Genomic DNA, 17,541 nt, shown 5'->3' on the forward strand with positions numbered 1-17,541 from the left:
AAATGGTGTTGTATGATGTAAAGAAAATGATCAAACTTGCAATGAAAACAAAGTATAGGGCTAAAAAGAAATCCTTCACCTGACATGGTTGTCACCCAAACCATTTACAAAATGCTCTTACGCTATTTCAGTGAGAGCCCAGAGTCTTGTCTTCCACTGGCAGAATTATATTCTACACTGCTGCCAAAGAAAGCCCCGTCGACTACTGGTCCGTCTCAATAATGCGGCCGAAATCATTGATAATCACCAGCAGAAATGGTCGAATGAAGAACATTTCACAGGATATTGTCATGATGTTTATTAGAAACTGCCCTGATTTTACCCATTCTAACCTGTTTACCCTTATGAAAAGAAAATATTTCAAAATAAAAAATATACAGAAAATATTTTAAATATACAGAATGAAATATTGTGTAAATATATTACAATATACTGAATAATACATAAGGAATTGCCGCTTTTCATAAATTGAAAAGAATGTGATATCATAATGTATGTATCATATGATTTGCATGTGTAATATATTGCAGATATATTTACTCATGCAGCATAAACTCACATATATAGAGAAAGATGATAGATATATATAGATATATATATAAATATATTTTTTTTTTTTTTTTTTTTTTTATTATTTACATTGTAAATGTTTCATATTTTCAAGCTAGTTAACAAAAGCACAAGCACACCTGCATGTACTAAAGTATTTAGCCAATAGACTATCATGTGCTTGATTGAACAGCCATTACTTTTAAAACATAGTAATTATAGTCTTCATGGTATTCGGCCAATCGTCAGCCTAACCACAGGCTCTACTCTTCAGCACAATGTAACCCCAAAAACTCAGACATACCAGAAAACCTTTTAAATTCCAAAATAACATTAAACATTAAACACTAACAGATCTCCCCCTGTTGAGAAAAACACATTAAATAACAATTAATTTTAACATTTGCTCTACTTTACCAGTCAGAAGCAAAGCATGCTGGGAACTAGAAATCTGTTGTAACTCATTCCGTGAATGTGTGTGTATATATATGTGTGTGAACATACATTCACATTTATATGGGAGCATGTGCAATATATGTACACAATAAAGGATAAAACTTTGTGAATATTACATGCAATGCTATTTTTGTCTTCATTTATACATATTTTATATGCATTAATATATAGCCAATACATGGTCAATGGATATATTGCAGTAAATTGAAAAATATAAGCACTAGTTTCCAATATATGTGTAATATATCGCATTATATTTTGCAGTATATTCCCATATATTTTTGTTCCATAAGGGTAGGTACAAGCCTATCACCAAGTGGTCATCGTCAGAGGTGCAAGAAGCCATGATGAGCATCAAAGGGAGCTGAGAACAAAGAAACCACACTCTTACTCTCTTCCTGACTGCTCGTTTTTAAGTAGCGACCACGGCTGTCAGCCACAGAGACTACTATTGTGTACTATTACTATTGACTACCAGTGCCCAGACCACAAAGCCTCAGATCGCCACAGCGCCCACACACATGTCCTTGAGTGACACAGGTGCGTCAGATCGAGTGCTCTGCATGCTGGAAAGGGTGCTTGACTGCACTAATGTACAGGCTGCTCCTGATAGGCCGCATTTGCCCTCTTGGTCTCATCCATCCATATGTCATGTTTTTGGTGAGATAACCCATTCCACATTGCATGTCTGAGAAAAGATGCTTGTTTTGTTTAGAAGTTGGTCACCAGCGCAGAACCTGTCCTAGGAGGAGAACGGGAGCCGCTCTCTGATTCAGGGAAACTGACACACCCGCTGCGCACCGGGGAGGGGTTAGTGCGGGTGAAGAAGTGCAGACCCTCCAAGATGATGCGTCAAGCATATATGAGTCAACTTGTAAGTCAGTCAGACAAGTGATAATGTGGTTCTGTTTCAGAACATGACCCAGTTGGCATGGGCAGACAGCCTTTTCTATACTGACGTTTTAGTCAATGACAGCATTACTCTATAAGAGCCTTGTTAGACAGTCGCTATGGTTGTCTCTGGATCAGTGTGAGATGCAGGCCAATATACTGGTATACGTCCGGGTAACACCAGACTTTAAGCAATTATTCCCTTTACAGAACTGTGGTGGATTTTTAATAGATAAAATAGTAAACTGTATATCAAACTAACCATGTCTCTAACATCTAACCTTACTTCCTTTTTAAGGCCTAACATAATAACACTTTGAAACACAATGTACTAAAACGTTCTGTCCTGTGTTTTTGAATGTTGTATGTTGTGTTGCCATACCCCTTTGTGTGAGTGTATAAATAACACATTTGGGAATTGAAACTAGACAGATTAACAATGAAGCAATCATTAAAACAAAGTTTGCTTTACCTAGTAACAGAAAGGTTTGCATGTGAAGAACCAATCAAATTCAAATCATTTTGCCATACCTCCCTATTCTATAGACCAGGGATAGGCAACTCCGGTCCTGGAGGGCCACTGTCCTGCAGAGTTTAGCTTCAGCCCTCATAAAAACTCACCTGCCTGTATCTATCTAGTAATCCTGAAAACACTGATTGCCTTGTTCAGGTGTGTTTAATTAGGGTTGGAGCTAAACTCTGCAGGACAGTGGCCCTCCAGGACCGGAGTTGCCTATCCCTGCTATAGACCTTATGCGCCAGAGAAACGAGGGCGCCGCCATCTTTAGAATATTGTCTTTGAACTTCCGTTTTAGTGGTCGCTCTGTATATTTCTATGGCGCTGCTGTCCAGGAGTAATTAGCTTTTGAAGTGGATTTACTTAATGTAAAGTTAACGAAAGTTATCATGAGGACTGTGATGTTTAAAGCAGATGACTTAAAAAATGTCAGTCGACCAGGAAGATTTTAAAACGAGCAGTTCATTAATAAACACGCAAAATCGCTGTGAAAATACAGACCGGAAGTCATAAGACAACGAGCGCAGCACTGAAAAGGGGCGGGGCTACATAAGGTCTATAAAAACTGTTGTATTCGAGTTAACTGGTGGGATTCTCAATGGAATTTGTCCGAGATCCTCCGGCCTTGCTTCTTCTTGGGGGAGATTCTCTGAGAACTGCTCGAGAGATCCTCCGGCCGTGATCAAAGCTTTTAAAGGACATTTGCTGAGGTCTGTTTGTCGATTATTCCTGCGCAGGAAGAAAGCTAATTAGGGAAGCAAGTTATTTAGATAGACTATATATTAAGCGTCGATTGGAGACGTTAGGGATCGTCGATTGGAGACGAGAGCGTCGATTGGAGACGTCCCTGGTAGACTTAGGTCAGATCAGATAGGACTTAGTTAGGTTTAGGGAGAAATCTACAACAGAACATAGGCTACGTTTATTTTTTTGTTTAGCCATTTTACTTTCACATCAGTTGTGATTACACATCAAATGAATTTTATTATAGAAATACACTATATAGAAAATGTCCCATTTTCATTCAAAAACCTTTTGAATGGACATCTAAGATGTGTAAAAGGAAAAAGAAAAAAAAGAAAAGAAAAGTAAAAAAAAACCCCATTGCTTTATGTATTGTTATTATAGAAATATATATTATTGTGAAATCTGTTATGCTCACTGGAGCCTCATAATGTCTTGAATACCTCTGAAACAAAATACACCTTGAGCCAAAGAGATGGCTCATTCCATACTCTAAAATTTGTCACATAACCTGATTTTTGGAATACCCCCAGATCCTTTTTTGCCTGTGTTCTGGTTCATTTTTAGTTTCCATGGATCCTAATTAAGTTACGCACATGCTTCTAGTTTTGTTAATTATCTATTTGTGCATATATAAGCCCTTAGTTCCCTATGTTTTGTGTTCTGTCTCGTTTTAGTTTTATGTAGTTAGCTAAATCACCTATGTTTCCTTGAATATCTCCTTGTTAAATATTCTGAATGCAGGCTTTTGTTGAACTACTCCATGACTCATGAGTGCTGCAGACCACAGCATAATAGGCCTACCTTAATTATGGAGAGTAGAGATATTGATCTTTAATGTGGACATTTAAAAGGACAGAAGGGTGGATTTTTGTTCCAAGTAAACTTGTCCCTCAAATCTGATTGGTTGATTGAAATGTTGTTCCAGGATCAACAAAGATGTTGTCCAGGATCTTTGTACTTGGATCAAATCACATTTACCTTTAAAGTGAGGGTCAAACAGGGGAAAGAAAACAGCATTTTACTTCTAAATTAGGATGTTTTTTATTTAAAAATCTTGCTAACATTATAACTGGACCTCAAAGAACATTATATTTAAAATAAAATAAAAATGCAGCTCAATACCCCTTTAATGTCTGGATGATATACCTTATGATATTTAACCAACGTTCAACAGTGTTTTGAGCATGACATATAACGAAGTAGTTCTATAGTTCTATAGTGTATTGAATCAATTCCAAATTATTTACTAGTTATTTGATCTAATTATTCTTACTGATACATCACTTTGCAATGTATGGAAGTGATTGTGATAATAACAAAAGCTTAGTGGAGGACAAGTGATAAATGTCCTAAATGTTTTATCAGCAGGCCTACATTAAAATGAAATGCACTGTCATCTTAAACAATGTTCATTCTTCATTTAATCCATTTCCTGTCATTGTCATGTTTCATAAGAACCCATTTTTGTTTTTAGGCTAAACCAGAGGCTTTAAGCTATCATCCCTTATATATAAAACATGTTTATTAATTTTTTTTGTTCCAAACCTTATTCAGTTCATTCATTTTCAGCATTTTCAAGTATGATTTTGTGCCACTAATTAATAGGCAGTCTCCTATTAACATTAGTTACAAAATGTGGCACAGCTGTCAAGAGACATATCAAGGCAAAGAAAAACACAAAGGCAAAACCATTAGTGGTTTGAAACTGCAAAGCTGTTTAAAAAAGTAAACTAGAAAAAGCAAACACATCATGCATTATTCAAGCCGTTACCCAATATAATTAAAATACAATCTAAAAAAAAGGCAAAATAATAGAAAACTTGGAAAGTCATATGGAGTTGCTAATCAGTATCCACTGATTAATATACCAAAACCATTATACTAGTATAATACTAGTCTGAAATGTTGATCTGTTTTTACGTTTTAATTGAGTCTTTGCTGCAACCAAGTCCTCATGGTCTCTAGATTCCTTCTGAGCCACACAATGTTCTTCTCCACGTTTTCTGTGGCTACCTGTGTGATACGCAGCTGAGATACCTGCTCTGTGATGGACTTGAAGAAAGCCTCAACCTTAACACAAAAATAATGAAACACTGTAAATGAACCATCAAAACTAGATGATCATTCCCTCTAAACAACAAATAAACAACCCACCTCTCTCAGCTCCTCTGTGGACGAGAACTGAGTTACAGTGCCAGCAATGATGTTTCTGATTCCAAAAGATCCCAGTGGAAACCTTGATAATGAGATAAGAGTATCTTATATTCATAATGAACAAACCACAACTAGTGCCAGCTTTATAACCTAAATAAGAAGCAGTGGATTGCACCTACTTTTCTACTAGTTCATTCCAGTGTTTCTTCACAAAATCCCATGCTAGAAAATGACCCATTGGATTTCTGGCCACCATGTATATGAGACTGGGTAAATTCTGTGTTTTTATTACAGTTCCATCCATTCCAAGCTGTAATAATCTACAGAAAAAAAATTGAGAAATACTGTACAAGGCATTGTGTGATGTTAAACCTAACACACAAAATCAGAATACATATGACTTTTTTAACACTAGAACCGCCACGGGGTAAAGTTTACGGTAACACTTTATTTTACAGTGTCCTTGTTACATATGTTACATGTACTTACCATAGTAATAACAGTAAATTATGCATAATTACATGCAACTAACCCTCAACCAAATCCTAATCCTAACCTAACCCTATAGTAAGTACATGTAGTTGCTTAATATTACTCAGTACTTAAATATATAATTACACTGTAACAATGACACCTTAAAATAAAATGTAATCAAATTTACCCATGGCTGTTTTTCAAATGTACATAACAGATTTTCAATAAAAAGTCTCCCAGTCACTGACTTTTACTAAAATTGTGTTATTTAGAATTCCCTGTTGTTAAAAATAAAACCAGATTAAATTTTACCCGCTGGCGGTTTTGGGTATTCAACGACCCGTGGGGGTTCTAGTGTAAATGTGTCGATAACAACGTACCTTGATAGTTTTTCAGAGTCCTTGCTGCTTGCTAAAGCTGAGAGAAACTTGCTCTTCTCTGTCTCACACATGGAAACACCATACTTTTCCAGTAGGTAGGCCCAACCGCTGTCATCCTGGGCTCCAATCATATAAACCGTCTCAGACACATCAGTTGGTAAGCTAGTTTGTAAAACATTAGTCAGGTGTTAAGAAATCTGCTGATATAATCATTTCAAATGATAAAAATGTGATATTTTTTGGAGGGAAACAAATCCTGTGTTGTCAAGTCACCTGATTGTACCATTGGATTCCACCCAACTATCATAGAGCTGTTTAGCCTTTTCCAAACACGGTGGATAACCAAAATCACATGCAAGGGAAAGAACCTCTTCACGCAGTCTCCGGTCTGAGACCGTCCCATCATCACTCCACGACTGCTTGTCAATCACATCTCTGAAATACTGCAAGATGTACGTCTGCAGGACAAAACCAGACATAGCTATGGAAACATACAAGATGAAATAAACTCTCATTTGAACTCATTTGAACTCAACGGCCTTACTGAAATGAAAGACTCTTTGACGGATATGTGGAGGAATGAGGACAGTAAATGAAATTAGACTCCAGGAAATGTTTGTGTCATACCTTCAGATTATAAGTAACGTCAGCTATGTTTCTCTTTTCTATCAGCTTGTAGAATGATTGAAGATAGCCAAGCCCTTGCAGGAGAGGAACATTGTGGGTCTCGGACTTCAGGTAACTGATCAGATCTAAAGCTCTGTCTAGTGACAGTCGTCCCGCACTGGAAATTATGAAAATAAATAACATTACAAATGAGCTCATAGGATAATACAATTATGCTCCTCCTGTTTTCCTTTTAATGAGACATGCTTTATAATGAGAGCAGTGGACCTGCACAGTAAACTCACGTGACTAGCTGGAAGGCGTTATGAATGAGACTGGCTCTGTCCGTAAAGCTCAGAGCAGTGTGGTTTACTCTCAGAAGCTCCGTCAGGGCGTTCCAGCCCTCCTCATCATAATGAACCATGTAATATCCATTCATGTCAGTGTTGAGCTTCACCCAGTCTACTTCCTCATCCAGCGTCAACACATCTGGGTTTGAGAGATTGGTGGAAAAAGTTATTGACTGTACGGGTGAGCTTGATTTCACCAAGTACAACATCCTTGTAACTAACAACTTCCTCATGTGGCAACTAGACCCAGTTTCCTATATATATATATAAAGTATACATTTGAGAATGATTTTTCACCGAATCTTACCTGATTTTGTGTGCAAAATGTGCTTTATCTCATGGTCAGAGTGACTTGTTTTATATGTCAAAGGGATGTGCCACAGATAGCTATGGAGAAGAATTTTTTTCTGTTACGAAGAGTCATATCAGAGACATTTCACTGCCTATAATTATGGCATATAACTATAAAACACAAAAGACAGCGAGAACTGTGTATGTATACATGTGATTCTGTATGTGTGTTGTTACCCTTCTTGAAGTGAATGCCATGAGGGATCATCAGGCAGGACTATCTTTAAGAAGCGTTCTTGCCCAATATAAAGTTTCCTTTTTTGCCACTTCACTGTGACCAGTGGTATGCCCTTTTGTAGAGTCCAAGTGTACATCATTTTCTTCAGGTCTACGTGCTCCCCAGCAAAACGATACTACAATGTAAAGAGTTAAACAAAGAGTTTTTCAGACTGTTAAGCATCACCATCAAGGTGCAAGAAAACACTTTGAAGCATGTCTTCCGTGGTGTCTATTCTGTTTTATGGAGTGCTGTGAATGTTAAATAGCAAAAATCTAATATTTTATTTATAATGTGACACTTTACCGCATTTTTAGTAGCTTGAGTACTGCTGTAACAGTGTTCTCCTGCTGTAAATTCCTCTTCAGAACATGTCTGTACAGAGCGTGAAGAGAGAATGAGTTTTTGTTTTGATGCTACATTTTAAATGTATGACAGAAAAAGGCAGTGGATGAAGAAGTGACATACTTTAATAAGGCTGTCCCACAGATCTTCATTTCTGGCATTGCTGTACCTGAACCTCCGAAGATACCGAATTATGCCACTCTGGAAGCCTTCATCTGTCAAGAAATGCCTCAGCATATGGAGAATACATGCTCCCTAAAATATTCAATAATAAAGTAATTGAATAAAATTAAACATTAATAAATAATTCAGAGTTGGCACTCATCTTCACCTGCAATTGTAATTATGTTTTAACATGTAACATTTTCCTACCTTGTCATATGACACAGTATCAAACATCTCCTTTATCTGAGTAGGGTTCTCGGCTAAACTGGAAATTGGCCTGGAAGAATTTAGTGAATCCCGTCCAATAGCTCCAAAGCAGGTGTCCAGGAAGTGGTCCTCCTAACATGTAAAAGAAAGCATGTGAGACCCTATTCAAAACAAGCTAGTCTACAGAATATTAGTGTTGATATTTATTTATTCACTTATTACTCAGCTCTCTTGAATACTTGATTCACTTTGGTCAAAGTAGGATTGTTTTGTACATTCCCAGCTAACAAAAACTATGTTCTAAGAAATTTTTGCTAATGTTCATATTAAGTTATGAAAATGTTTTATCTTGGTTATGCGAACGTTAAGGAAACATTCCATTTTATAATTTTGCAAACATTATGGGAATGTTATTTTTGATGAACGTCAGACTAAAACCTTTCAGGAAGAAACCTTCCATGAATGATGTATAATAATGTTACAACATTATACTATAACTTTGAACACTGGAAGAACGTTAGCTAAAGTTCTGAGAACGTTCCCTGTTAGCTGGGTTATAATAATTTATTTTCTTTTGGCAGAAGTTTTAAGATGATATATAGGTAAAATTATAAAGCTGCATAATAAGATGGATAATGTACAGGGTCAATTTTGCAAAATAAGCCACCTCAGGGTTAAACAATCTTGATTACTCATTGTGGTTTATTTTGCAATAATGACTGCCGGATTTTACGTTACCCATTACATTATATATAGAGAGAGATATTTGAAACTCTGACATACAATTTTAAGCTCTGGATATACTGCCCCAACAGAGACAAATTCCATATATCGTGCAAAGCCTTCATTCAGCCAAATGTCATTCCACCACTCCATAGTCACCAGGTTTCCAAACCACTGGGGAAAAAAATAACAAATGAACTTACATGTAATACTCCTGTAATTGAAAAATAATAACAGATGAAGTTAAGAATATATTTTATATCCAACCTGATGGGCTATCTCATGTCCTATCACTGTGGTAACCCAGAGCTTATCCGAGGCTGATGAGATGTCAGGGTCATACAGAAGAGAGGTCTCCCTATAAGTAGTCAAACCCCAGTTCTCCATAGCGCCTGACTGAAAATCTGGAATAGCTATCAGATCTGGAACACATCATAAAATAAACAACAATGTAAATATCTAAAGGCACATCATACAGTAACATATGCACTGAAACATTAGAAGTAAAAGGTAAGGAAAATGCAAGATGTACTTACCCAGTTTTGGCAGGGGATAAAGTATGTTGAAATATTGTTCATAAAACTCCAAAAGCCTCAAAGCAGCCTCAAGAGCATAGTGCGTCTGATGCCTTTTCTCTGGAACTGCATATATAGAAATCTTTGGGAGAAGACAAAACAGCTGATTCAAGATGATTTTCTCACCTGAGAGCCTGTGATGAAAACTTCATACTTCAAGCAGAAAAAGTTCACATGTTTCCATTTCATATTGTGGAAGTTGTCACAAGTTTTAGTTACTTACATTAATTCCAGTTGCCGTTACCCCACTAACAGATTTGAAGTCGCAGACAATGAAGGCCAACAGGTATGAACTCATCTTCACACTCACTTCAAACTGGTCTTCAAACAGGCCATTGCCGATTTCCACAGTTTGTTCCTGTAAAGTAAAGATAAGGATATTTTCAAAATTTTAAAAGGCCATGTTGTATTTGTTAAATCATTTTTCAAAATAGTTTCTCATATATATATCTATACTTTTTACAGTGTGCATTGGTAGTATGTAATGAGCTTACTAATGGCATGTTCGACAAAGCTATATGTGACGGACCCCTCCTTATTCTGACAGTGTAATTAGCTTTGAAAGTGGGTTCATCAAAACATGGCAAGGCCATTCGGGCAGATGTGGGCTCAAAGTGGGTGGATGCCAGGACCCTTTAAGGGAAAAAAATTTAGTTTGATTATTTAGCAATTATTTGCAATATGTATGATTTATGAAATTTGAACTATACCTGGTCTCTCCTGCTTTTGTCTTATATGTACTCTTATAAAATCCATAGAACCCATCACTTAATGGTGCACCAAATTCCAAATACAGGAAGTATTTTTCCCCAGAGGTCAGAATCTTTGGGGAGAAGATGGCGATCTGTTCATGTGGAGGATATTCCAGCACAGAGAGCACCTTGTCTGACAGATGGGCCTCATGCTCATCCAGAACAGTGGCTGTGAAGATCTTAAGGTTCTTGCTGTGTAGCACCACCCAGTTTGTGTTGTTTTTGACATCAATTTCAATCTTCACAGAACCATTGAACCTCAGTGTGGTGAGATTGGGATGAATAAGCAGATGATAATGTACAGGCACTATGTAGTTTGGCAGGCGCATTTTACTCCATGGAAAAGGAAGGCCGTTTGTGGCCATGTTATTGCCAACAGGACTATTGCTCTCAGAAGACTGGACACAAAAGTGTGACTCCAGAAAGAGCAGGGTTAAAAACAAGAGATGCATATTGAAATATAACTTGTGGGTATTGGTTTTGGAATTACTGATTTTGATGAACTTTCATATTTTTGAATGGTTAGATATTGGCAGTCACTGTACCCTGTGGAGAGAAAGGTGAAATTGTTAATGATATGTAAATATTTGAAGTTCTCTTTGTCTTTAATAACAATAAATCACTGTATATGGGTCATTCTTCATTTGCTGTGACAAGTGTCTCTCTTTTTAAACTTTAAATACCACCATAAAAAATCATAAAATGTATGCATATGTATTTTGTAAGGTAAAACCGTCTTGAGCACTGTTAAAAGATACATTTATGTTTTAAAATAGATATTTAACTAACAAAATCTACATATTCCTACTTTAAACAAAGAGCTATCCTGTGATGTAATTGCAACAATATAACATTTTTAACACAGTGGTTATAAAGCGAACATAGATTTTAAGATGTACACTTAAATTAATTCAAATGTAAAATTTGAAAAATTTTAAGAAAAAGTTGTGTCGTCCAACTTCAAGTCAATGGTGTTACAAAAATGGATATCACCCCTTTAAGAAAAGAGCAAATTAAATTTTGACTACTTTCTGTTTGTAAAGATCAGTGATGGTTGATCTGAAGAGTGACATTTTTGAATTTTTTTAAGTATGTGGTGTTACCAAAAAGCTTACATTTTACTGAACATAGCATATTAAACCTTTTTTTGGTTCAAATTCTGCCTCTCGTTTGCCTCTCTAATTGGAAAATTACCCATATACACATTTCATAATTTCTTTACATTTCACAGTGAGCATGTGCGATTGGGCAAAGCACTAACCCTAACCCTAACATTCTAGCACATGCTAGAATGATCGAAATGCTAATTAAAATAAAAGACAACAACCAAAATGCTCTTAAAATAACACGCATGGCAAAACAGAGCAGTGCTGCGTTCTCTGTTGACCTCACTCTGTAATGTGATAGCCTGTTCATGTTCATACATTGACATCTGCTGTTATACAGTACACAATCTCTAGCTCTATACTGGAATGCATTTGTAACACTATAATGCGGTCTCTGTAAAGTAGGACAAGAATCTACTAACAGCATTGTTGAAGAACACACTCATTTTAACCGTTCAGTTTTGTGTCTTTACCTGAAGTTCAGCTGTATCATTGTGTCGGCTGCTTTCATTTTCTCTTTCATTTGTCCTGCCCACAATTTCCTGGTTTGCAGCAGCTGCTGAGTATGTGCTGTCTGGCTGTGTATCTGCATTCAAATGACAACACAGCGGGGCTCAAGCCACCGAGCAGAGGAATGACCTAGAGCCATCAACACGTACAAACAGCCAGGTCATGTCTGTGTCAGCAAGTGGTTGCAGCATGGTAAAATAAAAGGCTGGATTTAGTCGCAGCAGTAATTAGATTTTTTAACAAACTCAAAATGTAACAACACAACAAACTATCTCCAAAAACATGAACGAAACAACCAACATAGTAAAAAGAGAACGGACCAAGACTGATTAAAAAAAACAAGGCTATGAATACACACCTAATCAAATCAATGAAAAACCATAGAAACAAACTCAAACACAGGAAACAGAACTAAACACGTGGAAAATCCACCCAAAGCAAACACAAGACCAGATCACCCGTAACATTTCCCCCATCTCAAAAAAGCGCAACTATGTATGCAAATTAATATGCAAAGTCCAACAAAGGGAGGGCGGGAGGGGGCTAAGGAGGTGGACGCAGGGCTGGAACACGAGACAACCACAGGAGCCAGGGTGGAGACAACAGCGGGAGAATCCAGGGAGGAGGCAACGGTAGGAGGAGCCATGGCGGAACCCCCAGCAGGAATCTCAGGACGTAGGAGTCGAGGGAGGGAAGAGCCATGGTGGAGTCTTGGCAGGCGGAACCAGGGGGACGACAGACTGAGGAAGAGCTGATGGCGGTGGAGACCCAGGCGGAGCCGAAGAGACCGTGCGACACAGAAGGTCCTGGAGACCAAGGCTGAGCCGTGGGGACGAGTGGACGAGGTGGAGCCAGGGTGCCGGAGGACTGAGGTGGAGCCGGAAAGGGAAGGCGGAGCCCGACTGAGCTAAAAGGGTAGAGGGACGATTCGTTGACAAAGGTTTGGAACAGCCTCTCTGGCTGACGCGGGACATTGAGACACCTCAGGACGGGCCGTTCTAGCTGATGCGAAACAGAGAGAGGAGGTGGGAGGGAGGACGGGAGATCAAAAGACCGTTTGACGAAACAGGCATAGTGCTACGTGTAGCACTCTCCTCCAAATGTATAAGGGGTGCTGAGTTCTGTGCTTTTGCATCCACCTTTTTAGAAGGGACAGAGCTCCACTCCATCCCCTCATATTCCACCAGCACTCCCAAGTGCCACGATTTTGCCAGCTCACGGTCAGATTTTTCACTGGGCTCATGCTCCGGGACGATCTTTGGCTCAGGCATCAGCTCTGGCGCTGGGATTGTGGTGGGCTCGGGCTCCTTGTCTACAGTGGGCTCTGGCCTAACTTTCGCTGGGACAGGGGCTGCGGATGCAGCAATCATTGAGTCAACAAATTCAATAAGCATCCCTCGAGGACTGTCTCGATTTCGAGACCTGCCCGAAAAAACACACACAGGCTGTCGTCGTCATAGTGGACAACACCAAGAAGTCCTGTGTGTGTTCCTCAAGGGAGCGTTATTATTATTATCATTATGGTAACACTTTACAATAAGTTTTCATTTGTTAACAGTTATTCATGTTAATCTCAACATTTACTAATACATTATTAAGATCAAAAGTTGTATCTTTTAACATTAGATAATGCACATTGAACTAGAACATTTTTATTTACTAACATGCTGTAAAGTTATATTGCTCATTGTTAGCATTGTCATTGTCAATAAATTAGACCTTATTGTAAAGAGTTTATTATTACTATTATTACTATATTATTACCATTATTACTATTATAATCACCAACAAGTACCACCAATTCTTGTACTCAAATCTGAGATAATGACTTGGACATTTCGGCTTTTTTGGTCTTTCATATGTTCAGTGATTAATTAAAGTAATAAATGTGTGTGGAAAATAAATCTTAGCCTTTTCAATTTGATATAATCAAACTAGAAATTATTAGACAAAAATATATTATATTCACAATAATGAATATATGAACAATAAAATACTATAATATTGTAATATTGCATAATTGTTTTGGTGTACTTAATGAAACAAAAAAGAGATATTTATTTACAGGTATATAAGTTGAGGCCCTGAGGTCTCATAAGAGGACTTGACTCAAGCTTTTCTATTAATACTTAAGACTTGAAACTGACTTGCAAAAAATGGCCAATTAATTCTGCTATTTTGTTTCATGCCAAAAACTTTTAGAAGAGATCAAGCATCTTTAGCATATCCCTGATCAAAACATTCTTTGAAAGTGCCGTTTTATTTCATCCAGATGTACAAACCAGCCGGTACAGCCGTTGGTGTTGATATTGATATTATCTCTCTCTCACCACAGAAGTAACCAACATAAAACAGGTGTGAATCTTTGGAAACACTCTACATCACATTCTCACAAGAAATACAACATATCACACCAGGAAAACATTGTGTATGTCTATTTCATTATATTAAAGTACATATTTTGTCCAACAAATTCTGAAAATCAAATGATCATGAACTCGGAGTGAGGTGAATGCGCGAATTGAACTCTTTTTGAATATTGTATTCAAAATGTGAATGTTATTCTACCCCATGAATGAAACCCGATGCCAAACTATGTGTATCAACGTGTTTAGCGGCACAGGCCTTTGTGTTCTCATTTTAGCACAGCCATAGTATTTTGGCACAGCAACACACCGATGGAAAGATTCCATGGCGGGTGTGAAATCACATGACTGAAACTTGATAATCCTTTTCACTGCCTGGCTGAACTCATAGAGTTGAACAACATCAACATGCTTCCCACCCTCCTCACCACCATGCTTTTTACAAGTAAGTTGTAGAGTTTATAGGAAGGCTAGCACAATTACTAACATTTTTAGCAATTACAAAGCTCAAGTAAGGCACTTCATTAGATAATATAATTTTAAATACATGTATTTATGCAATAACTGGGCTATATTTTTAAATATATATGTTTTTTTTAAGGTTTTTGAAATAAACTAATCATATATTTTATTTAAAAAATACAGTAAAACCAGAAATATTGTGAAATATTATTACAATTTAAGATCATTGTTTTCTATTAGTACATATTTTATTCCTGTGATAGCAAAGGTATTTTTTTGCATCATTACTCCAGTCTTCAGTGTCACATGATCCTTCAGAAATCATTCTAATATGCTGCTCTTATTATTATCATCAATGTTAAAAAGCAGTTGTGCTCCCTTAATATTTTTATTGAAACCGTGACTTTTTTCCCCCCAGGATTCTTTGAAGAATAGAAAATTCAAAAGAACAGCATTTATTTGAAATAATCTTCTGATCAATACATGCATCCTTACTGAATAAAAGTATCAATTTCTTTCAAAAAAGGTGGAGTAACTATGCATACTAATACTACCGTTTCTAACTTCTATGAATACTGTTCTTGTCTCTAAAGTGGGATCAGATGCTGTCCCTCATGTCATTTTATCTCCACCGTTTCATCTGAACACTGATCACAGCGGCTTGACCATACTGGTGTGTGTGGTTCATGACGTTCATCAAGGAGAGATGGAGGTGGCCTGGATTTCTAGTGGCACCAGAGGAACTAATCCAGCAGTCTCTAACTTACTCCAAGGACACAATGGCATTCAGAGCGCAATGTCTTTTATCTCTGTGGCATCGAGTGAGTGGACGTCCTACACTTGCTTTGTGAGTCACCGAGGCTCCGATCAACTAATGCACAGACACTATGCTGGATTCCCAAAGGAGACGACTGGTAAATTCTGTAATTACTATCACGATTCTTGCATTATGTAAAAGGCTCCATTTGTTAACATTAGTTAACCACTCACTGTAAAACAAACAAAGTACAATAAATTTGGACGTTAAGTCATTTCAACTGAAATTACATGAATCTTGTATAACTTAAAAAATTAAAATTTGCTTAACTTATTTTGATGAGTTAAAGCAATGTAAAAACATGTTGCCATAACTTATTGATCATTACTGTATAGTCAACATGAACTATTAATGACAATACTTCTGAAGCATCTTAGGTAAATTTAATTTTTTTAAGATTTATCGCTCGTTGTTAGTTAATACAAACGCATTGCTCATTGTTAGTCAATTTTAGGCAATGCATTATCTAACGTTAACTAAAGGGACCTTATTGTAACGTGTTATATTGTAAAATGCATTTCAGAAAGGGCTGATGATGAAGAAACGTCTGATATTTGTTTGGACCATCAAAGCAGTTTATTGGAAGGTACGGTAAGAGGCAATTTGTTAATCCTAAGAATTCAATTTAGTGTCTGTTTTGTACTCATTTTCTCTACTTGCAGAAGTGAGAGCAAACAAAGATCTAATATTCATTCAAGCTCTCAGAATTCTCCTCCTGAAAATCACCATTTTCAACACATTGATGACAGCGCAAGCCGTCATAAAGTGGTGAGCGCTCATATTACTGCTTATGCAATGTCTGAGCAGTGGCAACTTTTACATTTTTCACAATTAAAATGAAACCTGTCATATTTTTCTTCTGCAAAATTTGCAGACTTTTCAAACACAACTGTCACGGTTGTCAGATTTAATTGGACGCGCTGCTGAAGGAACTCCGGCTGATGTAAATGAGAACCTGGAATGTTGATGAGCGTCTCGATGAGTTGCAGACCGAAAGACACAGGTGCTTCGATATGGGCAGATCAGTGTGATAGCTGCTCAAAACCACATCACATCCACAATACAACAAATGAGCTGCACTACAAGGCTGTTTATGTAGGCCATGGCTTTGTAAAGTCATCTTCCACTCATGTAACACTGTTGAACTGTTGATCTGAATGACTGTTGAACTGTTGATACCTTTGACGAAATGAGATCATTGTGCATAACACTCTATCGAAGATTGAAACAAAGTGTGTTTATATCAAGGGGGTTTGTTTGAATGTGACTCAAGTGCTTTATCAAGTTTTTTGTGTGCATTTATTTCACAATTGTTTGTAATTACACTACAGTTCAAAAGTTTACGGTTGGTAAGATTTTTTCGTTGCTAATGTTTTTGAAAGAAATCTGTATTTATTTGACCAGAAATACAGTAAAAACTGTAATATTGCGAAATATTACAATTTAAATTATTTTTCAATTTTTAATTTTAAAATATAACTTTTCTTCAGTCTTCAGTGTCACATGGTCATTCAGAAATCAGTATAATATGCTGATTTGCTGCTCAAGAAAAAATTCTTCCTATTATCAATGGGGAAAACAGTTAAGCTGTTTAATATTTTTGAGGAAATCGTGATACTTTTTTTTTTTTAGGATACTTTGATGAATAGAAAGTTCCAAAGAACTGCATTTTTTGACATTGAAATATTTTGTCAAATTATAAATGTCTTTACTGACAATTGAATGCTTCCTTGTTGAATAAATTAGTTATTATAATATAATATGTTATATATATATATATATATATATATATATATATATATATATATATATATATATATA

The 17,541-nt window shown here is 36.8% G+C and overlaps 1 protein-coding gene and 1 gene segment (V, D, J or C); one reads left to right on the top strand and one right to left on the bottom strand.

Annotated features, from left to right (window-relative positions):
- Positions 1–4,660: 4,660 nt before the first annotated feature.
- erap2 (endoplasmic reticulum aminopeptidase 2) lies at positions 4,661–12,166 on the bottom strand. Its single transcript, XM_084113656.1, has 19 exons — positions 12,039–12,166; positions 10,418–11,005; positions 10,202–10,340; positions 9,931–10,065; positions 9,669–9,789; positions 9,400–9,554; positions 9,193–9,306; positions 8,410–8,541; positions 8,161–8,292; positions 7,999–8,067; positions 7,653–7,828; positions 7,432–7,511; positions 7,080–7,263; positions 6,796–6,952; positions 6,442–6,626; positions 6,169–6,330; positions 5,494–5,634; positions 5,315–5,396; positions 4,661–5,230 (listed from the first exon to the last, which is right to left on the bottom strand). Exons 2-19 carry the CDS (start codon positions 10,909–10,911, stop codon positions 5,084–5,086), a joined length of 2,805 nt encoding a protein of 934 aa, XP_083969782.1. The 5' UTR covers positions 10,912–11,005; positions 12,039–12,166; the 3' UTR covers positions 4,661–5,083.
- Positions 12,167–14,748: 2,582 nt separating this feature from the next.
- On the top strand, positions 14,749–17,494 carry LOC311082539. Of its 2 annotated transcripts, none has more exons than one of them (5): positions 14,749–14,886; positions 15,497–15,817; positions 16,244–16,311; positions 16,383–16,488; positions 16,595–17,494. The 2 variants fall into 2 exon arrangements; another variant differs by having other exon boundaries at positions 16,244–16,306.
- The last annotated feature ends 47 nt before the right edge of the window (positions 17,495–17,541 follow it).

The sequence above is a fragment of the Abramis brama genome, assembly GCF_963993115.1.
Source record: "Abramis brama genome assembly, chromosome: 5".
Lineage (NCBI taxonomy): Eukaryota > Metazoa > Chordata > Actinopteri > Cypriniformes > Leuciscidae > Abramis > Abramis brama.

Coding starts and splice junctions, on each gene's coding strand:
- erap2 (XM_084113656.1), bottom strand. CDS start 10,911: ATGCATCTCTTGTTTTTAACCCTGCTCTTTCTGGAGTCACACTTTTGT. Junction 8,293..8,409: donor ATACTGTGTCATATGACAAG/GTAGGAAAATGT, acceptor TGAATATTTTAG/GGAGCATGTATTCTCCATAT. Junction 5,397..5,493: donor TGGAATGAACTAGTAGAAAA/GTAGGTGCAATC, acceptor CTCATTATCAAG/GTTTCCACTGGGATCTTTTG.